This window comes from Anomaloglossus baeobatrachus, chromosome 1, assembly GCF_048569485.1.
Source record: "Anomaloglossus baeobatrachus isolate aAnoBae1 chromosome 1, aAnoBae1.hap1, whole genome shotgun sequence".
In the NCBI taxonomy this organism is placed as follows: Eukaryota; Metazoa; Chordata; class Amphibia; order Anura; family Aromobatidae; genus Anomaloglossus; species Anomaloglossus baeobatrachus.
In genome coordinates this window covers 647,723,735-647,748,241 of record NC_134353.1, presented here as the reverse complement: position 1 = coordinate 647,748,241, position 24,507 = coordinate 647,723,735, and the positions used below count along the sequence as shown (strand labels likewise).

Here is a 24,507-nt window from a genome sequence, read left to right as displayed (position 1 = left end):
GCTGCCCACTCCTGTGATCATCGATGTGCTCGAGTACGCTCAGTGCTCAGCCCAGTGCGAGCCGCCTGCAGTGTAATAACAAAAGAGTTATTGGATGTAGTGTGCACACAAAAAAATAAATAAATAAAAATGGAAAAACCCAGCCCACTCTCCCCGGGAGGAATCTGTTTATGGCTGGCCGCATGTTCAGGTCAAATCCAGGTCTCAAACCGAACTTCTACAGGTTCAGTCAGCTATAGTTATTTTTGCCGCTTAAAAAGTGCAATATATTATACATATATATTACACTTTTTAAATGGCGAAAATAACTATAGATGAGCGAACATATATCGCCATAGAGAGATTGTTCTCTGTACCAGTACAATATGCCTGTAAAGAAGAGAAATACTATTTAGAACTATAGGCAGAGAAAATTGTCCTTTATTTAAAATTCAAGAAAAGCAAATCGGAGAGAACACGAACACACACACACACACATACACTTTTATACTTGCTAGTCTCTCCTAAAGGAGAATTATAGCTATGACTGTCAATCCCTATCCTTCACACGCAACGACATCGCTTCCGAGATATCGTTGGGGGGTCACAGAATTCGTGACGCATATCCGGCCTCGTTAGCGACGTTGTTGCGTGTGACACCTACGAGCGACCGCTAACGATCAGAAATACTCACCAAATAGTTGATCGTTGACAAGTCATTCATTTTCCAAATGTTGAACTTCTGGGACGCCGGTTGTTCGTCGATCCTGAGGCAGCACACATCGCTACGTGTGACACCCCAGGAATGACGAACAACATCGTTCCTGCGTCCGCCGGCAACAAGGTGGGAGTGTTGTTTACGCGGCTGCTCTCCGCTTCTATTGGTGGCCTGCTATGTGACTTCACTGACGCCGCACGAACCACCCCATTAGAAAAGAGGTTGTTCGCCGGCCACAGCGACGTCGTTAAGAAGGGAAGTATGTGTGACGCTTACCAGCAATATTGTTTGCCACGGGCAGCGATTTGCACGTCACGCACAAATGACGGGGGCGGGTGCGATCACTAGCGATGTCGCAGCATGTAAAGCGGCCTTAATTCTTTAAAGACAAAGACTTAATAGAATAAATTTTTTTCTTATGGTTTTAAGCAATTACAATCTAACCAGATTCAAGAACTGACTGATCTCCAGCAAAATAAAATAAATATTGTTTTGTAGAAAGTATGTAAAGTCCTTCCTAATACACGTCTGTCATGGCAGGATTTTCTATAATGTTGTGCTAAATATGCATGTTCTTCTTTCTTAATATTATTCGGTACAATTACAACCAATTCTTTATATATATATTACAGGCAAGAAGTGTGATCAGGCAACCGGAGGCGCAAGTCCCCTAAATGAACTTAAAAAAAATATTTAAAATCACCTTCTTCACTTCTTTGAATAAAAGACAAAAAAAATATTTGGCTTTGTTGCATCTGCAAAACTTGGAACAAATTATAAAATGTAAAATCTGTACAGAAAATAGCATGAGAAAAACAAACTAAATTTAAAACCAATGGTTTTTTTTAATGACTGCCGGGGGGAGGGGGAGAGGAGATCATTATCTCGTCCTCTCAGAGCAGTCATTATCTCTTCTCCGCCTCTCCCGAGCAGTTATTATCAGATAACATTTTGTTATTAGAGCTACAAATAACATAAAATTATGGATTTTTCGAGACGTGACACCACCCGAGTTATGCTTTTTTTTTTTTTCTTTTTTTACTTATACAAATTTTGACACACCAAGTTGGCCATCACTGTATTGGGGCACTCAGGTACTAGTGTGATGTAAAGTCTTCCTTAATTAATTTACCTTTGTCAGTTGAATTGTTCAATCTTAGGCTATGTGCGCACAGTGCGTTTTTGTGTGGTTTTGGGCTCAAAACTGCATGACTTTGCTTCCCCAGCAAAGTCTATGAGTTTTCATTTTTGCTGTCCGCACACAATTTTTTTTTTTAAGCTGCGTTTTTGAGCTTAAAAAAAAAAAAAATGTACATGTCAATTCTTTCCTGGGTTTTCCCCCCATGCAATGCATTGGAAAAACGCCAAGATCGAAAACGCAGCAAAACGCAGCCAAAAATGCACCAAAATGCGTTAAAAACGCACGCGTTTTTATCAGTGCGTTGTTTTGTGCATTTTTCTGCGGATGCGTTTTTAGCGGCCAAAAACGTACAAAAATGCTGCGTCAAAAAAATGCAGCGTGCGCACATAGCCTTACCAAACTCGAGCACTTGCATAATCCAATTATTCATCTAAACACCATACACCAAAACACCATACACCAAAACACCATACACCAAAACACCATACACCAAAACACCATACACCAAAACACCATACACCAAAACACCATACACCAAAACACCATACACCAAAACACCATACACCAAAACACCATACACCAAAACACCATACACCATACACCAAAACACCATACACCAAAACACCATACACCAAAACACCATGTCAAATGCAAGAAAAGCTAAAGAATTGAAGATCAGGGGAAAAAAATTAAATTGTAAATAACTGAATTTTAATTTTATAGAAAAAAAAAATAAAGTTTAATCTTCCTCTAAATATGAGGCAACAAGAGGTTTTGGCAAAATAAATAATCACAATTCTGAATCTGCATTATAAATACAACTACAGCTTTTAAAACAAAATAGCGAGCAAACAAATGGGGGAAACAGCACAAACATCAAGCAATAAGGAATGTGGCCACATGTTACAGGAAACCATTTTAGATCATTTCTTAATACAAGAATAGGCTTGAAACAAGACATTAGAAAATTAACGGTATGGTACCAGATTAGTGCAGCTTGTAAGTGCCTGTGTTATAACCCTGTAAGAGTTTATTCTTCACCACAGAACGTGAGGGGCACAGCAATTGATGCTACTGCTTTAAAGTCCCCAATTCACAGCATAGAGAATAGGTCCCGCTGTCCTGCAATTACTCGCTCTGGGGTCTGTATGCCACTGTTGCGCTGGCCTGAGTGCTTGGTCCTTGAGGCTTACCGTTCACCAGCAACCGTACCGGGGAGTCTACGCGAATACTTTGAAAAACAAATGCCTGATAATAAAAAAGATAAGCATGTTGAGAAAGAAGGTAACTGTAGTCTAATATAGTTATAAACATTACTTACCCCCTGCATATCTACCTCAGCTCTTCACAAATGATAGTTTTTGTTGTTTGGCTGCAGCCAATCATGATGCCTATGCAGACAGCACCAGCTGTTGAGCTGAGAGATTGGCTGCAGCAAAGTGACGTCATGCCTACTTCCTGGCAGTGGTGGGAGAGCTGGCGCTGGATGCAGGGAGGGTAAGTAGTACTTTATTTTCTTAAAACTTTTATCAGTGTATGGAAGAGCATTTTCTATAAGAGGACAAAAACCCTTTAAAAAGGAAGCGCAACAAAGCCTGAAGACCACAATCTACAGTAACAGGTTTATAAGGGAACAGTCTACAAGATGTCCTTAAAATACCGTTGTGTACAGTGTCCGGCATGCACACTGATGCATCTGACAGGTTTTCTTTCAGGCACTAGCTAGAAACTCACCTGGCCTTTGTGCTGAATATTATGTTGTTTTAAGTGGGGTTCAGGGATGGTAACAGAGTCTGCAATGAGCACTCCCCAGCTTTCCACCATATTGTAAACCATTACGGCGTAACAACTTCCATCTGCATCTACAAGGCCAAATGTGCTAAAGGGGAAAGAAATATATTTAAAAAATATTATATATGATAAAAAAAAACAGAATTAAAAAGGCTTTTCCAAAGGTTGCATCTGGTATTACAGATCAAGACCAGTAAAGCGACTGTGCTGAAGCATCAGTATCGCGCATTTTTGTAACAAAACAATTACATTTTAGTATTCCTGGGCAAACCCCTTACTTACAGTGCGAGTAACGAGATCAAACCTACAAGTCTTGTTATAGATCAAAATGACTTTCATATTGTGAGGTCACGGTCAGAAAAATGTTGATTCAAACTAACAGCAATCTTCTCTGTGGGTGGAACACATAAGGTTCATTTAGGGAACAAGAATGTTCAGCCAACTGCTTTATGTCCTTATTTGCTAAAAATCTCATTTTTTTTTTTTTTTTTTTTTTTATTATAGTACAGTTGGAATAAATCTGTGAATTTTAACTTTTTATATGATGCATGCCAATTTCAGATCGTGCTGGCTCCTTTTTCTCTGTTATGACTGTAGTTATGCTAGAATTTCTGGTGACTGACCATCACCATACCATGCACGCCTGATTTTGGTTTGCAATGTATTCCTCCTGTTGGTAGCTGTTCAGATTCAGTTACCTCACCCTTTCCACAGGCAATGCTAATTAAGCACCATACTTGGATCTGGTCCACCTTTATCAGTGGTTGCTGTCTGGCACTGGGAGGGTCAGTTCTGATATAGTCCTGGTATGTGTAGAGCTTGCTCCACATGCTGGGACCTGGGCTGGCCTCTATCCACAATTGCCTTTTTTGCAACATGAAAGCAGCTATATACAGGTTACAGGTATGTGTGCTCCATTATGGTTCTGCTTTTAACTTTATCTAGGAGGCCCCATGGCACATGAAAAAGAGAATTTTGTTACTTACTGTAAATTCTTTTTCTTATAGTTCCGTATTGGGAGACCCAGACCATGGGTGTTTAGCTTCTGCCTCCGGAGGACACACAAAGTACTAGACTTAAAAGTGTAGCTCCTCCCTCTGAGCTTATACACCCCCTGGTAGCCAGTCCTAGCCAGTTTAGTGCAAAAGTTGAAGGAGAATAGCCACCCACAAGTAGAACCGAGTAAGAACCGGAACAACCGGAGACTCTGTCCACGACAACAGCCGGTGATAACACACGGAACAAGAAAATTGCCAACAGGCAACAGGGAGGGTGCTGGGTCTCCCAATACAGAACTATAAGAAAAAGAATTTACGGTAAGTAACAAAATTCTCTTTTTCTTTATCGTTCCTTTGGGAGACCCAGACCATGGGACGTTCCAAAGCTGTCCCTGGGTGGGAATAAACAGAAAAAACTAAGTAGGCGGAGCCTAACTTCACAAGTGGGCGACAGCCGCCTGAAGGATGCGTGTGCCCAAGCTCGCATCTGCCGAAGCATGAGCATGCACTTGGTAGTGCTTCGAAAAGGTATGCAGGCTAGTCCAAGTGGCAGCCTGACAGACTTGTTGAGCCGTAGCCTGGTGCCTAAAAGCCCAAGAGGCACCGACAGCTCTGGTCGAGTGTGCTTTGATCCCCGGCGAGGGAGGCACCTGAGTACTCTGGTAGGCGTCCGAAATGGTCGATCTAATCCAACGGGCCAAGGTAAGCTTAGAAGCAGAGAGACCCTTGCGCCGCCCTGTGGTTAGCACAAAAAGAGAGGTGCACCGCCTAAGCGCAGCGGTGCGAGACACATAGATTCGGAGAGCACGCACCAGATCTAAAGTATGCAGCGCTTTCTCAAAGCGATGAACAGGGGCCGGACAGAAGGAAAGCAAGGAAATATCCTGGTTAAGGTGGAAGGGAGAGACCACCTTAGGAAGAAAGTCCGGGGTCGGACGGAGAACTACCTTGTCTTGGTGAAAAACCAAAAAAGGTGACTCCGAGGAGAGCGCAGCCAAATCAGAGACTCTCCTGAGAGAAGTTATGGCAACTAGAAAGGCCACCTTTTGAGAAAGACGATACAAAGAAACCTCCCTAAGGGGCTCGAAAGGGGGTTTCTGCAATACCGTGAGGACCAAGTTAAGGTCCCAGGGATCCAAGGGCCGCCGATAAGGCGGAATGATGCGAGACGCACCTTGCATGAAGGTGCGGACCTGAGCCAGCCGGGCGAGACGCCGCTGGAACAGCACTGATACAGCTGAGACTTGTCCCTTGAGAGAGTTGAGGGACAGTCCTAGCTGCAGACCGGACTGTAAAAAAGACAGAAGGGTCGGCAACGAGAATGGCCAAGGAGAATGGCCGGAAGAGCGACACCAGGACAGGAAAATTTTCCAAGTCCTGTGATAGATCTTGACGGAGGAAGACTTACGGGCTCGAGTCATAGTGGAGATGACTTCAGGAGGAATACCAGAAGCCGTCAAAATCCAGGACTCAAGAGCCACGCCGTCAATTTGAGTGCCGCAGAATTTGGGCAGAAAAACGGACCTTGCGAGAGCAGGTCTGGACGGTCCGGAAGATGCCACGGCATCTCCACGGACAGTTGGAGCAGGTCCGGATACCAAGCTCGCCTGGGCCAGTCCGGTGCAATGAGGATGACTCGACGGCCCTCCATTCTGATCTTGCGCAGGACTCTGGGCAAGAGAGCTAGAGGGGGAAACACGTAGAACAGATGAAACTGGGACCAGTCTTGAACCAGAGCGTCCGCGGCGAAGGCCTGAGGATCGTGGGAGCGAGCCACGTAAACCGGAACCTTGTTGTTGTGACGGGATGCCATTAGGTCCACGTCCGGAGTGCCCCACTTGCGGCAGATTGACTGAAACACTGCCGGGTGCAGGGACCACTCGCCACCGTCCACGGATTGACGGCTGAGATAATCTGCCTCCCAGTTTTCTACGCCAGGGATGTGGACTGCGGATATGGTGGACTTGGAGTCCTCCGCCCATTGAAGAATGCGTTGGACCTCCAACATTGCCAGGCGGCTGCGTGTCCCGCCTTGGTGATTGATGTAGGCAACCGCTGTCGCGTTGTCTGACTGGACACGAATGTGCCTGCCCGCCAACAGGTGGTGAAAGGCTAGGAGAGCTAGAAGCACAGCTCTGGTTTCCAGCACATTGAATGAAAGGGCTGACTCGGACGGAGTCCAAGTGCCCTGTGCTCTGTGGTGGAGATGTACCGCTCCCCAGCCGGATAGGCTGGCATCCGTGGTGAGAATCACCCAGGACGGAGTCAGAAAGGAGCGCCCTTGGGACAGGGAGAGGGGTCGAAGCCACCACTGAAGAGAGCTCCTGGTACGTGGCGACAGAGCCACTAACCTCTGTAAGGAGGAAGGCCGCTTGTCCCAACAGCGGAGAATGTCCAGCTGCAGAGGACGCAGATGGAACTGGGCAAAGGGAACCACCTCCATGGAGGTGTCTAAGGGCAACTTCACAAGTGCCGGCAAAGTCTCGAACTGCATCCCTAGGTACGTGAGACTCTGGGTCGGAGTCAGAGTGGATTTGGGAAGATTGACAATCCACCCGAATTGGGCTAGGGTGGCGAGAGTGAGCGAAACACTCCGCTGACAGTCTGCGCTGGATGTACCCTTGACCAGAAGGTCATCCAGATAAGGAAGCACTGCTAACCCCTGGGAGGTGCAGGACCGCAATCACTGCCGCCATGACCTTGGTGAATACCCGAGGGGCCGTGGCTAACCCGAAGGGGAGAGCCACGAATTGGAAATGATCCTGTCCTATCGCAAAACGTAACCAACGCTGATGTGACACTGCGATTGGCACATGTAGAAAGGCATCTCTGATGTCGATGGACGCCAGGAACTCCCCTTGGGTCATAGAGGCAATGACTGATCGCAGAGACTCCATGCGAAAATGCCGCACCCGGACATGCTTGTTGAGAAGCTTGAGATCCAGGATGGGCCGGAAGGTACCGTCCTTTTTCGGAACTAGGAAGAGATTTGAGTAAAAACCTCTGAACCGTTCCTGAGCGGGAACTGGGACAATCACTCCGTTTGCCTGCAAGGACGCCACGGCCTGCGAGAAGGCGGCGGCCTTGGAGCAGGGGGGAGTTGAGAGAAAAAATCTGTTTGGAGGGCTGGAAGAGAATTCTATCCTGTAGCCGTGAGATATGATGTCTCTCACCCACTGATCGGAGACTTGCTTTAACCAAACGTCGCCAAAGTGGGAGAGCCTGCCACCGACTAAGGACGTGGCTGGAGCAGGCAGAGAGTCATCAGGAAGCTGCCTTAGTGGCAGAACCTCCTGCGGTCTTCTGCGGACGCGCTTTTGGGCGCCAGTTGGATTTCTGATCCTTGGCTGAGTTAGCGGACGAGGCGGGTTTCCTGGTCTTGGTTTGTGGCATGGAAGTACTCTTCCCGCCAGTAGCTTCTTTAATGATTTCATCCAGCTGTTCACCAAACAGCCGTGAACCAGCAAAAGGGAGCCCAGCAAGAAACTTCTTGGAAGAAGCATCTGCCTTCCACTCTCAAAGCCACAAAATCCTGCGGATAACAAGAGAATTAGCTGAAGCCACCGCAGTGCGGTGAGCAGCCTCTAGCATGGCAGACATGGCATAGGATGAAAAAGCTGAAGCCTGAGCAGTTAAGGTAACCATCTCAGGCATAGATTCCCTGGCGAGGGAATGCATCTCCTCTAGAGAAGCAGAGATGGCTTTGAGAGCCCACACTGCTGCAAAAGTCGGGGGAAACGCGGCCCCCGCAACTTCATACACAGATTTGGCCAGAAGGTCAATCTGACGGTCAGTGGAATCCTTAAGTGAGGTGCAGTCAGCCACCGACACAACGGTCCGGGCTGATAGCCTAGACACCGGAGGGTCTACCTTTGGGGAGTGAGACCACTCCTTGACCACCTCAGGTGGAAATGGAAACCGGTCATCAGAACCACGCTTTGGAAAGCGTTTGTCAGGGCAGGCCCTGGGTTTGGTCACAGCGGTCTGAAAACTGGAGTGGTTAAAGAACACACTCTTCACTCTCTTAGGCGAGGTAAACTGGTGCTTTTCTGCCAGAGAGGGTTGCTCCTCTGATACTGGCAGATTGAGATCCAGCACAGAATTAATAGAAGCAATCAAATCACTAAGATCTGAGTCACCCTTAGAGAAATCGATGGGATACATAGCCTCCGAGCCCCCAGTGAGGGCATCCTCCTCATCTAGAGAGTCAGCTCTTGAGACAGAGCCGTGGGATGGGGAGGGGGAGGAAACCCTGCAACTTCTCTTAGAAGGACGGGGTCTGGGATCAGATGATGAATCCTCCGTGAGCTCCGATGGACGGAGGTCAGAGGATAGGAGTCCTCTGTCAAGAGTATTAGAGGCACCCTGCGAGGGGGGCTGATGCATATTCATCAAAGTCCTGGACAAAAGCCCCATGGACTCAGCAAATGACTGGGATATGGACCTAGAAAAGGACTCTACCCAGGCCGGGGGTTCAATCACAGGTGCAGCAGCAGCCTGAGAGACCACTCGGGGTGAGACTCCAGGCTGTGACACCGCCAAGTTAGAGCAGACATCACAGTGTGGATAAATGCTCGGCTCAGGCAGCAGGAGCTTACATGCAGTGCATGCAGAATAAGGCTTTGGAGCCTTGCTCCTTGTGTGAGACATGCTGCTGGAGTGGGGGCTTTGCAGAGAATGAACCCCAGGGAGAATATACAGAGGTCCACAACCGGAGACCGGCTGTGGCTTACCAGACCGCTGAGTGCGGTGTTGTGTGCCCTCCAGATCCCGAAGCCCGGTCCCCCAGTCGCAGCACCTCAGCAGAGATGCAGAATGCAGGATGTCCCAGAGCAGAGTGAACTCTGCCTGAGAAGAGGGCGTTCCTATAAAAGAGCGGGAACTGGAGGGCTATAGAGACCTGCAGGGAAGGAGGGACGCCCCAGCAGTGGGGAATGTCCCTCCCCTGTGTAGAACGGCCGCCGGGAGGAGCCGAACCTGTGCCTCTGCATGAGTGACATGCGAGGGCAGGAAAATGAAACTAGGCCTCCGGCGAAGCCAGGGCCTAAATTTAAGCGGCGAGGCCGACAAGCAGGCAGCATCGGCGCGGTTCTCAGGCAAAAGCTAGAGAACCCGCCGGAAAAGTTAAAACAATCACATACAGCATACTCTCCCCTTACAATAAAGAACCGGGACCCCCAACATAAACGTCTCAGGTACTTAGCTGCTGAGACGCAGGGCCATGTCCCTGGGGATGAGTGCTCCGGTCCAACAGAATCCTCAAGGGGCTGTGGATGGAGACCGGACTCCTGCCAGGCATGGAGACCGTGCTGGCTCCCACTTCAAGCCAGAGCCCAGAAGGGATGGTGAAGGAGCGCGGCATGTAAGGCTGCAGCCTTGTAAATCAACCTTAACAACACCACCGACACAGTGGGGTGAGAAGGGACATGCCGGGAGTCCAGACATGGACCCGCTTTTCTTCAAACTCTTTCCAAAAGTCAAACAAATCAGATGAGAATGCATGTGTGGATGTATGCCTCCTGACACAAAGCGATAAACTGGCTAGGACTGGCTACCAGGGGGTGTATAAGCTCAGAGGGAGGAGCTACACTTTTAAGTGTAATACTTTGTGTGTCCTCCGGAGGCAGAAGCTAAACACCCATGGTCTGGGTCTCCCAAAGGAACGATAAAGAAATACATAATATAGGTTAGGACCCCCTTATTGAGATTTGCCGTGACGTTGGCAGGGGTGGCTCAGGGAATTGATCAATTATTTGCTAAAAATCTCTTTTTTTTTTATATTATAGTACAGTTGGAATAAATCTGTGAATTTTCACTTTTTATATGGTGCATGCCAATTTCAGATCGTGCTGGCTCCTTTTTCTCTGCTTTATGTCCTTGCCTGGCCTCATAGCAATGGAGATGGAAACTAAAAACTGCTCAATAAAAAGGATAGTCAAGGACAATGGCAGTTTTCCTCCAAAACCTAAATAACTGTGCACAGTTTGGGGATTGCAGCTAAATGACTTCTCAGTGAATGGGGTAAAAAATAAATCCTATGCTCATCTCACTGACTGGTCCCGGTCCTCTGACATTCTACTGTGTCCTATAATTGGACTCAGAGCTGATCAATAGCCAAAAAGAGGCATCACATGACCACTGCAAGTAATTGGCAGCTGATGTATGGTTGCAGACTTCCCATTGCATCCGAGCCACCAGACGAAACATGAAGGCTGACGCTGATGAGCTGCCTCTGGTAAATTGTAAAAGATCATGTGGCGCCCCCTGCAGACGTTGCTGTTGGTCTCAAGGCATCAACAAGTGTAGAGAATTGGCACCAGTGTGATTGGAGAGTAGAATTATATATATCTGTTAAAGTAGGTGAAACCATTAAAGCGATTTACCAGGTAGGCCAGTAAACATTTTGCTCAGACTCCTTTCATATGTGCATCATAGTTCTCCTTTTAAACTGAAAACCATGATAAAATGTCAGATATTGCTCAACAAACAGCAATCATTTGCAATAGGGATCACCGAGTTCCATCAAGTTGTACATCATTTACATGAGAGAACAGCACTGCATGCATCTGACACAGAGGTGCACACAGCCTTAGTTCTCAGATGTACACTTGGTAATATTATATATACAGTAAAGACAAGACATAAGGCAGCTATTCTAATGCAGGAGTACTATGTTTGAAAACCTGCAACGACCCAAGAGAGCATTATACAAAAAGGTCATTGCTTCAGCCCTTCCACTTATAACAGATGCTGCCTCTAGAAGAAGCAGAAGGTCACAAGCTTGTGAAATAATGTAAAATATTTACTTAAAAAATGTCTTGTAAATTATAGTATAAGTAGACTTGGAATAGCCCATTCATATCAATTGTATACAATAATTTAAAAAAAAAAAAAATTAAAGAAGATAAGTGTCCTTAATAGTGGGGGTAAACTGAATGTCCTTCTATAACGATCATTCATGGCTGCTCTCCAGCTCATCTGACTCTGGATCAGTTTGCATAAGGGGACAGGCTACTACTCACAATGGCACTCGCTCCTCGGGAACTAGGCTGAATACGGCCCTCCCCAGCACCACACAGCCAGCGTTTTTTCCTGACTGCAAAGCACTTAAGGCCTTTAGCTGTAGTCCACCAGAACTTCCATAGTGACCCAAAAGCCCCGGATTCAATCTACTCAGCATGTTCTGTAGTCTTTTACCACGGATTTTTCCCTGTAAGGGAGGATTTAAGAAGAAACAAATAAATAAAGCACGTTGGTGCTGTGAGACAATTAAATTGTGACAACTGCTTATCTGAATTCAAGGTGTGGGCTACATGGTGACTTAAAAGCCCTCTATACTGAGCCACCTACTGCTTCAGGCACCTAGTGCTTAAGGCACAGTAAGGATACAACCAACTTACCCCCCCCTTCATTTCAAACATATCAACTCACCAACGAACGAATATTTCCCAGTTACACTCTCCCATACAACTGGTGTTTGTAGATATTACCCCCTGATGACAAATATTCTTCACCATATCCCTTATTCTCTACCAGTCACCCCCCACTTAACTTCTCTCGCTTACACCAATAAACATATGACAGAGACCTAGAGCTCTGCTGGTGTCTGGTGGGTTTATACCTTGTTGTTGATAAGACCACTCAACTTGCTCAGGTAATCAAGCAACTGTTCTTCCCTCATCAAAGGTTCAGTCCAAGACGGTTCCAGAGCAGCAGCTCGAGAAAATCCATCCAGCGCTACTTGATAGTTCTCTTCATACTTGGACAACTGAGTGGAAGAGAACGCCATTACAAAAGGTCTTGTGAAGCATGCTATATAGAACCTTTAATGTAAGAGAAGCGAAACTATGAAACTCTTTGCCACATGATGTTGTAATGGTTTATTCATTACTAAGATGCAAGAAGAGCCTGGCTGTCTTTCTTGAAAAAAAAGAGAATTTTGTTTACTTACCGTAAATTCTTTTTCTTATAGTTCCGACATGGGAGACCCAGACCATGGGTGTATAGCTTCTGCCTCCGGAGGACACACAAAGTACTACACTAAAAGTGTAGCTCCTCCCTCCGAGCATATACACTCCCCGGATGACAAATCCAACCAGTTTAGTGCAAAAGCTGAAGGAGGACATCCACCCATAAGTAGAGATAGAGCAAAACCCGGAATAACCGGAACCTCTGTCTACAACAACAGCCGGTGAAAACACACGGAACAAGAAAGCTGCCAACAGGCAACAGGGAGGGTGCTGGGTCTCCCATGTCGGAACTATAAGAAAAAGAATTTACGGTAAGTAAACAAAATTCTCTTTTTCTTCATCGTTCCTTATGGGAGACCCAGACCATGGGACGTCTCAAAGCAGTCCATGGGTGGGAAATAAACAGAAACTGAGAAGTAGGCAAAACCTAACTTCACAAATGGGCGACAGCCGTCCGAAGGATGCGTCTGCCCAAGCTCGCATCTGCCGAAGCATGAGCATGCACCTGGTAGTGCTTCGAAAGGTTGTGCAGACTAGACCAAGTGGCAGCCTGACAGACCTGCTGAGCCGTAGCCCAAGAGGCACCGACAGCTCTGGTCGAGTGCGCCTTAATCCCCGGCGGGGGAGGCACCTGAGAACATTGGTAGGCATCGGATATGGCCGACCTAATCCAACGAGCTAGGGTCGGTTTAGAAGCCGAGAGACCCTTGCGCTGACCTGTGGTCAGCACAAAAAAAGGGGTGCACCGCCTAAGAACAGCGGTGCGTGACACATAGATCCGGAGAGTCCGCACCAAATCTAAAGCATGCAACGCTTTCTCAAAGCGATGCACAGGGGCCGAACAAAGGGAAGACAATGAAATGTCCTGGTTAAGGTGGAAAGGAGACACCACCTTAGGGAGAAGGCCCGGAGTCGGACGGAGAACCACCTTGTCTTGGTGAAAGACCAAAAAGGGTGACTCCGAAGAGAGCACAGTCAAATCAGAGACTCTCCTGAGAGAAATTATGGCCACCAGAAAGACCACTTTCTGTGAAAGACGAAACAACGAAACCTCCCTAAGAGGCTCAAAGGGGGTTTTCTGTAAGGCCGTGAGGACCAGATTAAGGTCTCAGGGATCCAGAGGCCGCCGGTAAGGCGGAATGATGTGAGATGCGCCCTGTATAAAGGTGCGCATCTATGGCCAGCCGGGCGAAACGCCGCTGGAACAACGCTGACAGAGCCGAGACCTGTCCCTTGAGGAAATTGAGGGACAGTCCTAGCTGCAGACCGGACTGTAGAAAGGACAGGATGGTCGGCAAGGAAAACGGCCAATGAGCATGGCCGGAAGAACGACACCAGGACAGGAAAATTCTCCAAGTCCTGTGGTAAATCCTGGCCGAGGAAGACTTCCGAGCCTGAGTCATAGTGAAGATGACCTCGGAAGGAATGCCTGAAGCCGTAAGGATCCAGGGCTCAAGAGCCACGCCGTCAATCTGAGAGCCGCAGAATTCTGGCGGAAAACGGACCCTGTGAGGGTCTGGGCGGTCCGGGAGATGCCACGGCACCTCTACGGACAGACGGAGCAGGTCTGGGAACCAAGCTCGCCTGGGCCAGTCTGGAGCAATGATTATGACCCGACGGCCCTCCATTCTGATCTTGCGCAGGACTCTGGGCAAGAGAGCTAGAGGGGGAAACACGTAGGCCAGACGGAACTGGGACCAATCTTGAACCAGCGCGTCCGCTGCCAAGGCCTGAGGATCGTGGGAGCGAGCCACGTAAACCGGGACCTTGTTGTTGTGCCGGGATGCCATTAGATCCACTTCCGGAGTGCCCCACTTGCAGCAGATTGACCGGAACACTGCCGGATGCAGGGCCCACTCGCCGCTGTCTGCCTCCCAGTTTTCTAAGCCTGGGATGTGGACTGCGGATATGGTGGACTTGGAGTCCTCCGTCCACTGAAGGATACGTTGAACTTCCGACATTGCTAGGCGGCTGTGAGTCCCGCCTTGGTGATTGAGGTAGGCAACTGCTGTCGCGTTGTCTGACTGGACACGAATGTGCCTGCCCGCCAACAGGTGGTGAAAAACTACGAGAGCTAGGAGTACAGCCCTGATTTCCAGCACCTCGATCAAGAGGGCTGATTCGGACGGAGTCCAAGTGCCCTGTGCTCGGTGGTGGAGAAACACTGCTCCCCAGCCGGATAGACTGGCATCCGTGGTGAGAATCACCCAGGACGGGGCCAGAAAGGAGCGTCCCTGGGACAGAGAGAGGGGCCGAAGCCACCACTAAAGAGAGCTCCTGGTCTGTGGCGACAGAGCCACCAGCCTGTGCAAGGAAGAGGTCCGCTTGTCCCAACAGCGGAGAATGTCCAGCTGCAGGGGACGCAGATGGAACTGGCAAAGGGAACCGCTTCCATTGACGCCACCATCTGACCCAGCACCTGCATGAGGTGCCTGATGGAATGACGGCGGAGCCTCAGCAGAGAGCGAACCGCCAGATGAAGGGGCTGTTTGACTAAGGGCAGCTTCACAAGTGCCAGCAGAGTCTCGAATTGCATCCCTAGGTACGTAAGGTCCTAGGTCGGGGTCAGAGTGGACTTGCAAGCGTGGCGAGAGTGAGCGAGACACGCCGCTGAGAGTGAGCGAGACACTCCGCTGAGAGTCTGCACTGGATGAAGCCTTGACTAGAAGGTCGTCCAGGTAAGGAATCACTACCAACCCCTGGAGGTGCAGAACCGCAACCACTGCTGCCATGACCTTGTGAGTACACGAGGGGCCGTGGCTAACCCGAAGGGGAGAGCCACGAATTGGAAATGTTCCTCTCCAATTACAAAACGTAGCCAACGCTGGTGTGAAACTGCGATTGGCACAAGCAGAAAGACATCTCTGATGTCGATGGCTGCTAAGAAATCTCCTTGGGTCATTGACTGATCGCAGAGATTCCATGCAAAAATGCCGCACCTGACATGCTTCTTGAGAAGCTTGAGATCCAGGTCGGAAAGCACCGTCCTTTTCGGGGACTAGGAAGAGATTTGAGTAGAAATCTCTGAACCGTTCCCAGTCGGGAACTGGTACAATTACTCCATTGGCCTGCAAGAATGCCACGGCCTGTGAGAAGGCGGCGGCCTTGGGGCAGGGGGGAGTTGACAGAAAAAATCTGTTTGGCGGGCTGGATAGAATTCTATTCTGTAGCCGTGGGAGATGGTAACCCACACCCACTGATCGAAGACGTGTTGAAACCACACGTCGCCCAAGAGGGAGAGCCTGCCACCGACCAAGGACGTTACTGGAGCGGCCAGATAATCAAGAGGAGGCTGCCTTGGTGGCAGCAGCTCCTGCGGACTTCTGAGGACGCGGCTTCATGCGCCAGTTGGATTACGGACCTTGGCTGAGTTAGTGGACGAGGCCGAGGGCTTAGAGGACGACCAGTTAGAGGAACGAAAGGAACGAAACCTCGACTGGTTCCTGCCCTGGACAGGTTTCCTGGGTTTGTGGCATGGAAGTACTCTTCCTGCCAAAAAACTTCCTTAATAATTTCATCCAGATGTTCATCGAATAGACTGGTCCCAGCAAAAGGGAGCCCAGCAAGGAACTTCTTAAGAAGCATCTGCCTTCCACTCTCGAAGCCACAGGAGCCTGCGGATAGCGAGGGAAGTAGCCGAGGCCACCGCAGTGCGGTGACGGTCTCCAGCATGGCAGACATGGCATAGGATGAAAAGACTAAAGCCTGGAAGTTAAGGCAACCATTTCGGGCATAAAGTCCCTGGTGAGGGAATGCATCTCCTCCAGAGATGGCTTTGAGAGCCCGCACTTGCAAAAGATGGGGAGCACGAGGCCCCCGCCGCCTCATATATAGATTTGGCCAGAAGGACAACCTGGCGGACAGTGGGATCCTTAGAGAGGTGCCGTCAGCCACTGATACAACTGTCCGGGCTGAAAGTCTAGACACCGGAGGGTCCACCCTTGGTGAATGAGCCCACTCCTTGACCACCACTGGTGGAAGGGGGAAACAGTCATCAGAACCACGCTTTGGGACGCGTCTGTCAGGATAGGCTCTGGGCTTGGTCACAGTGGCCTGAAAACTGGAGTGGTTAAGTAACACACTCCTTGTTCTCTTAAGGTATACTGATGCCTTTCTGCCAGAGGGGAATGCACCCCTGATACAGGCGGATTGAGGTCCAGTACAAATATAATGGACGCAATCAAATCATTAGCATCTGCGTCACCTTCTGAAAGATCCGTCCGAGCCCCTAGTAAAGGCATCCTCCTCGTCCTGCGAGTCGGCTCGTGAATCAGAGCTGCGGGACGAGAAAGGAAAGGGGACCCTGCGACTCCATTTTAGGAGGACGGGGACTGAGACCAGATGAAGAATCCTCTGTGAGCTTTGCTGAGCGAGCCGTAGCAGCAGAAGCGCCCTGAGAAGGGGGCTGATGCATGCTCAGCAGTGTCCGGGACAGCTGTCCCCTGGAGAGAGGGATTCTGCCCAAACCGGGGGATCAGCCACCGGAGCCGGAGCAGCTGGAGGGACCACTGATGAGCTTCCAGGCTGAGGGACCACTATGTTAGCGCAAGCATCACAATGTGGTTATGTGCTCGGTACAGACAGATCTACATGCAGTGCATAATAAGAACAGCCTTGCAGCCTTGCTCTGATGTGAGACATGCTGCAGAAGTGGGGGCTCCTGTCCAGAATGACCCCCAGCAGAGTATATAAACAGAGTATATAAGCAGCTGCACAACCGGAGGTTGTGGCTTGCCAGACCATTTAACATAGGGACATCTCTGTGCCCTCCAGATCCCCCAGCCCAAGGCCCCCATTTGTCACAATGTGTTATGCAGACATTGAGAACGCCGAGAAAATGGCGCCGGAGCGAGGAGAGGAGGCGGGGCCTACTCTGAGAGCTGGATCCGGAGGGCAAATGAGGTATACAGGGGAGGGAATCTTTCCTCAGTGAGGAGTGTCCTCCCCTGTGCTGAACAGCCGCTGGGCGGAGCCACACTGTCCCTCTGCATGACTGACATGCAGGGGGAGTGAAACCGAAAGTAGGCCTCAGGCGAAGCCGGGGCCTAGATTTAAACATGCGGCCAGCGTGCAGGCACCATCGGCGCGGTTCTCCAGTGAAAACTGGAGAACCGGCCGGAAATGTTAACACAGTCATAAAACACACTCTCCCCAAAATATAAAGTACAAGGGACCCCTGGAAAGACCACTGTCTGTGGTAATAACGTCTCAGTACTTAGCTTGTGAGACGCAGGTGCCAGGTCCCTGGGAGGTGAGCGCTCCGTCCGACAGGATCCTGAACAGGGCTGCGGATGGAGACCGGTCTCCTGCAAAGCAGTGAGAACCGTGATGGCTCCCACTTCAAGCCAGAGCCTCAGGGGATGGTGAAGGAGCGCGGCATGTGAAGGCTCCAGCCTTGTAAAATCAACCTTAACAGCACCGCCGACACAGTGGGGTGAGAAGGGACAAGCCGGGAGTCCAGATTGGACCCGCTTTTCTTCCAAATCTTTGAAATCAAAAATCAGAGGATGCATGTGTGTGTGTGTGACCTCCTGAACACAAAGCATTGAACTGGTTGGATTTGTCATCCGGGGAGTGTATATGCTCGGAGGGAGGAGCTACACTTTTAGTGTAGTACTTTGTGTGTCCTCCGGAGGCAGAAGCTATACACCCATGGTCTGGGTCTCCCATAAGGAACGATGAAGAAATATAAATATTACAGGTTATGGACACTAAATTCTGTGATTGTGCCATATCCAGTGAACTAGTCTAATTACCCTATGTGGAGCCAGGAAGGAATTTATCACCTATTATGGAGCTTATGGTCTGCCCCATTGAGTTTTGCCTTCCTCTGGATCAACATGATAGGCTATAGGTTGAACTAGATGGACTTAAAAGGGAATCTCGCAGCAGGTTTTTGCTTCTTCATCTGAGAGCAGTATGCCATAGGCAGAGATTCTGAAATTAACCATGTAAAACTTCGATTACTGGGTGCAGCTATTCTGACATTATCTAAGAATTGAGTTCTCTAAGCTGGGAGAGGTGTCCTGTCCACACCAGGCTCTCAATAGAGATTGACACTGCACAGTCAATGCACAATCACAGCAAGAGCATGCCACACAACCTGGCACAAGCCAGCAAGCCACACCAATGATAAGGGTCTGGCTACTAAAACAAACATAGCAAATAAACAAGCCATGATCTGTAACAAGGCAGGTATGCCTGAACTTTGTCTTAACCCTTACAGCATCCTGGTTTTATCTTACATAACAAAAACGTGCTGACAGATTCCCTTTAAGTCTACCTTCAAGCTTAAAAAATATGAAACTATGTCATTAGGTTTCACTACTGGCAGCCTTCATGTATGGTTCCAGGAACAGTCAAGAGAATTGTAGACAGGCTGCTCATACTGAGTTGAGGGAGCATTGGAGGCAAAGCGTGCCAGTTTCTTCAGATCTACAACCATTTAGCTTATACCCTGAGAGGTCCAGATGTAATAAGCATTATAATAAAAGAATCAGCAGGAGATGTATACTGGAAAACACTTCTATAATTACTGTAACAAAAGTGATTATAAACTAATGACAATACTATCAAAGTTAAAAATATCAGTTATTTCCTACTAGTTTAATTCAATGGAAACAATAGAAGAAATCAGCCTTGCAATCAATCCTCCCAGAGGCCATTATGCACTGTGTGACTGCTATACAGTCAATGATGTTTCTTTCAGCTGAACACATGAATTCAACAATTTCCTATGCAAAATGAGCAAAAGACAGCAGATACAAGAAAACGGTTTACCTTCCTGGGTACTCAATCTTATCACTGAGGCACTTACAGTTGCTCGATTGAGGTGTAAATCTGGATTACTGGAGGCAGTCTTGTCCACCCTCTCCTATGATATAAGAGGTTTTAGTGAATAGCTATTAAAATCATGAACTCTGAATACTTAATGCGCTTTCATTACATTTTCTCATTATAACACTTCATTTCTTTAGAGTAGATTTTGCTTTAAAGCGTACCAATCAGCAGGATTTCCCTATATAACCGAAAGCCAGTGTTATACTGGCACTATCATGAGGATTCTATACATACGTTTAGTTGTCAGCTAGAATGCATAGGTTTTGAAATCCAAGAAAGTAAAGTTTGTAAAATGAGCAGCTTGTTGAGTGATAGCAGCTGCCGATCAGCTGATAGGGGGAGGGGATAACTGAATACCCCCAGCTGTTACATATGCTAATTCTATTATACAATCGTTTTACTTTGTGACTAAAAGGACCTGTGCTAATGTAATACCCATGTGACCAGAAGGGGCGGGGCCTCAGCCAATAGAAAAATGTTACTTCCTGGTACAAGCTATGTTGGCTGAGGCCCCGCCCCTTCTGGTCACAAGGGTATGACATTAGCACAGGTCCTTTTAGTCACAAAGTAAAATGATTGTATAATAGAATTAGCATAAGTAACAGGGGAGTGGATAACTATGAACACCCCCAGCTATCAGCTGCTTTCACTCAACAGGCTGCTGATTTTACAAACTTTACTTGCTTGTGTTTCAAAACCTAAACATCCGAGATGACAACTAAAGGTATGTGTAGAATCACCCTGATAGTGCCAGTATAGCACTGGCTTTTGGTTATATAGGAAAATCCTGGTGACTGGTGCGCTTTAAACATCAGATAGGATGAAAGGATTTCTCTTGGTATTGAAGCTAAAATGTCATTTATCCAATACAAGTAAAATAATTAGAAACCATAAAGTCAACAGGTAAATATTGAATTTATCATGAATGGGTATTACAAATAAAATGCACCAGTGTACTTCTAAACCCATATTAAGACTCTCCAAAAAACAAACAAACAAAAAAAGTGAGAAACAGAGTTTTTTGTGCGCGCACAAACATATGTAAAGACTGACACCAGTACTTCTGGAGACCAAAAAAATGCATAGTTAAAATATGTTCACAAGTGGTGTTTTTTAGCTGCATTTTTTTGCATTCTTTTTTCATGAGTTTCATGCAGATTAAAAGCTGCTTTTTACAGTACCAGCAAAAACATTTGCTTTTTCCCCCCCCTGACTGAAACGGCAAATTGCTGCATTTTTTAAAGAAGCAGCATGGCAATTTATTCAGCGTTTTTGCTGCTTTTTTCAACACTTAAAGCAATGAAGGTACAAATTTCAACTGTGTTTTTTGCTGCTTTTGGGCAGAATTAAACTAACATGTATTATAGACAACTGACACAACAAAAACTTAGCTTAAAAAAACAGCAAAACCTGCTTTTTTTGAAGCAGCTTTTTTTTTTTACTGGCTAGAGAGCAGGTTTTGCTGAGAAAAAAAATGCAGCAAAACAATGAAACATGACACATAGCCTTAAGGCACATACAGTTTAGTACAAAAAATTCCAGCGTGAATATGTAACATAATAAAGTGCATAGAATTTACTTAGAAGTAAGAAACATTCAGGTGTGAATATACTCCAATTTAGTATTTTTAAATAACCCAATTTAGATGGACAATGAATGCCCCAATATTTACATGAGTATTTGCGGTTATAAAAAATATGTAAGGTAGGGAGGAAGAATAATAAGCCTTTAAGGGAACCTGTAAGGTGCAATATACACCCTGAACCACAAGCAGTTCTGGGTGCATATTAGTAATCCCTGCCTAACTATCCCTGTATACACTAGCATAGATAAAAACATCTTTAGAAAAAGTATATCTAAAGATCTTTTATTGTATGCTAATGAGCGCGGGGACTAGTCCCAAGGGCGTTGCTTCCCTTGCTAGTCGGCCCCATTAGCGTGTTATTGCGCCCCTGTGAGTGTACTAACACGCTAATGAATGTGCGGCGTCACAGGATGATCTCACTCACCTCTCTGCTGCCATCGCCGCCAGTTGCTGCATTTTGGGCTCAGTGCGCATGACCCCAGACTTTCGGTCATGCGCACTACTCCAGTTTGAAGCTGGGACGCGTACTCCTGACTTCATAGTGCACATGATCGAAACTTTGGGGTCATGGGCACTGAGCCAAAATCCAGCGTCGGGTGCGGTGGCAGCGGAGCATTCATTAGCATGATAGCAAACCCTCAGGGGTGTACTACCATGCTAATAGGGCCGACTAGCAAGGGAAGCAACACCCTTAGAACTAGTCCCTGGCCTCATTAGCATATTATAAAGAATCTTTAGAAATACTTTTTCTAAAGATCTCTTTATCTATGCAGGGACGGTTAGGCAGGGATTAGCAATATGCACCCAGAACTGCTCGTGGTTCTGGGTGCACATTGCACCTGACAGGTTCCCTTTAACATAAAAAGACAAAAATAGTCATACTGATCAAAAAGGTATTAAAATCTACCACATGACCAGCAATTAGGTCACTTTACTCCTAAACTGGCAATAAGCCAACAGAGGAAGCGAGAAGAGGATGGAGGAGATTCTGTCAAAGACGAGTAAAATTAGAAATCCACTGAGAAAAGCACTCAATCACCTAAATGGTCAGACACCAGTACATGACTTGCCACTGTAGATTCCAACTCCTTATTTTCCACCTTAATGAGGGCTAGTAACTGGTAATAGACCATGTCACGTTTCCAACATTGGACTTTCTCTTCTGGGAAGATGTTGTCCGCCCGTAGGCACGAAACCCACAATGACAACGTTTCGTGCTGCAGTAGATGAAGCCAAACATTTATCGGAGCAGGGATTTGGCTTCTGCCACGCATCTGTCATTTTCTTTAGATGAAGTGCGCAGGAGAGGAGAATCTGGTTAAGTAGTTGAGGCATCACGAGTTGTGTCAGGTAGCAAAGGAAAGTAGTTTTTCTGTGTCTGTCCACTTCAGTGTGCAGAAGTCTCATGAAGGGCTAAGTCTAGCATTGCTGCTGCCTGAGGTAAAAAGTAACATCACCCCCTCCCATCCTGTCTTTCCCTAACTTAAAGGGGAAAACAGTCACTCAACTGCCAAAACCACATACAGCTTGAATCAGATCCTGGCTGCAAGATTTTGGGGAGCCAGGAGAAGGAGTCAGAGTATGCAGAGCTGTGTGTGATGTCCCTGCCGCCCATCACAGAACAGGTTGGTTTGATAGAATTTGAAAAACTCACCGCTTGGACATAGGCATTTAGAGCCTGCTGGGAAATTTTGGGATTTTGTCCAGTACAGAAGAACAGAGACAGATAGGCATTGCCAAGGATATCTGCAAAAGCAATGAAATGTAAAACACACAGTGCATAATGAAGAACACACAACCAAAACATGTCGGTCTAAGTATACAGTCAGAAACAAATGGAGTCACTCCCACCTGACGTTGTGCCACTTGTCCAGGCACAGGGAGAGAGTCATATAGCACATTTATCAATGATAGAGAGCAGTACAGTGCATCCATCACTATACGCTACCTCAAAGAGGTGCTACTGCACACCAGGTGACTGCAAGTACGCAATGTGTCTGTACCACAGATAGGCAACGAAAAATAAATGGTTGGGCCAAAAAAATGATAATCCAGAAGAAGAAAATATTATACCCTCAGGCCACGGCAGCAACATGAGTTACTATAGTGTGTGCCCCAGACCATAAACATGACAACCCAGAGGCAACACTTTTTTCTTCCTCCTAAAAAGGGGCTGTCCACAATCTCTTAGCCCATGTGGTGGTCAAATTAAAATTTAGGTTCTGTACATTCTGTTTTACTCCTAGGTTAATGTGACGATTTTAGCCAATATATAGAAACCAGGAGACTACAGGGGGGACCTGTGCAGTGACATGAGGGAAACAGAAACTTGACTAAGGCTAAGTTCACATTTCCGTTGTTTTGCATCAGTCACATGCGTTGCTTGACGCATGTGACTGATGCCTTGTACAACGAATGACAAAGAAAAGAATTTTATTGTCGGACTCTGTTGTGTGCTGGGGGCGGAGTTCGGGGGGCGGAGATAAGGACGTCAGTGCCGCGGTCTACATGGCTGGGGACAGGTGAGTGTGTGTGTCTACATGCGTGTGTACATGCGGAGTGCAGGAGCGCGAGGGGCGGAGCCGAGCGGGGCCGTGGAGCTGAGGACTTCAGTGCCGCGGGGACTGCAGGGCTGGGGACAAGTGTGTGTCTGTGTGTGTGTGTATATATACACACACACACACACACACACACACACACACACACACACACACACACACACACACACACATGCGGAAGGGGGCGGAGCCGAGTGGTGAAGTATCGGCCTCCTTGCACACTGTATCCAGGGTAAATATCGGGTATAAGCAAACCACTTTTTGCTTGGTTACCCGATATTTATCTTGGTTACCAGCATACACCGCTTAGCGCGGGCTCCCTGCACCCGTAACCACTGTAAATATCGGGTAACTAACCAAAGCGCATTGCTTGGTTACCCGATGTTTATCCTGGTTACGGGGGCAGGGAGCCAGAGAGAGCATGCGCAGCAAAATACTACGGATCGCGCTGCTCAAAAAACGTTACAGGCTGCGTTGCTCCCGCCCGGTCAGTTAAACGACTGACCGCGACGCAGCGGATGCAACGCAGCATCATCAGTCGCAATCTGTTACTAATAGAAGAAGTCTATGGGGAAAAACAGGATTCCTGCAAAATATTTTTCAGGATACCGTAATTCCTCAAGGCTACGGATTGTGACTGATGCAAAACAACGGAAGTGTGAACTTAGCCTAACACACTGGGACTATTTAAGAAAAGAAAATATTGGTGGACAACCCTTCAGAGGCACATATGAAAAGACTGAATGTACAGTACTTACACCAGGAGGTGCCGTCTCTTGTGTCCATCTGAACGGCTCGCTTGGCTTGCTTTACACTATCCATAATATTTCGAGAATTTTCATCAGCGTCCTGCAAGCGCTGCTGCCTCATCACCATTGAGAGGTTTCGCAACGAAACTTTGTTCTTACACTTCAATATGAAACATGA

At 47.4% G+C, this 24,507-nt stretch overlaps 1 protein-coding gene across 1 annotated transcript in view; it reads right to left on the bottom strand.

Annotated features, from left to right (window-relative positions):
• Positions 1 to 2,527: 2,527 nt before the first annotated feature.
• TTC5 (tetratricopeptide repeat domain 5) overlaps positions 2,528 to 24,507 on the bottom strand; it is a 32,236-nt gene continuing 10,256 nt past the window's right edge. The window contains exons 4-10 of the mRNA XM_075341348.1: positions 24,339 to 24,489; positions 22,677 to 22,768; positions 19,415 to 19,471; positions 12,249 to 12,395; positions 11,650 to 11,837; positions 3,573 to 3,717; positions 2,528 to 3,086 (exon numbers count right to left, since the gene is read on the bottom strand). Coding sequence (XP_075197463.1) covers positions 2,967 to 3,086; positions 3,573 to 3,717; positions 11,650 to 11,837; positions 12,249 to 12,395; positions 19,415 to 19,471; positions 22,677 to 22,768; positions 24,339 to 24,489 — 900 coding nt within the window. The 3' untranslated portion in view covers positions 2,528 to 2,966. The remainder of the gene's footprint in view (positions 3,087 to 3,572; positions 3,718 to 11,649; positions 11,838 to 12,248; positions 12,396 to 19,414; positions 19,472 to 22,676; positions 22,769 to 24,338; positions 24,490 to 24,507) is intronic.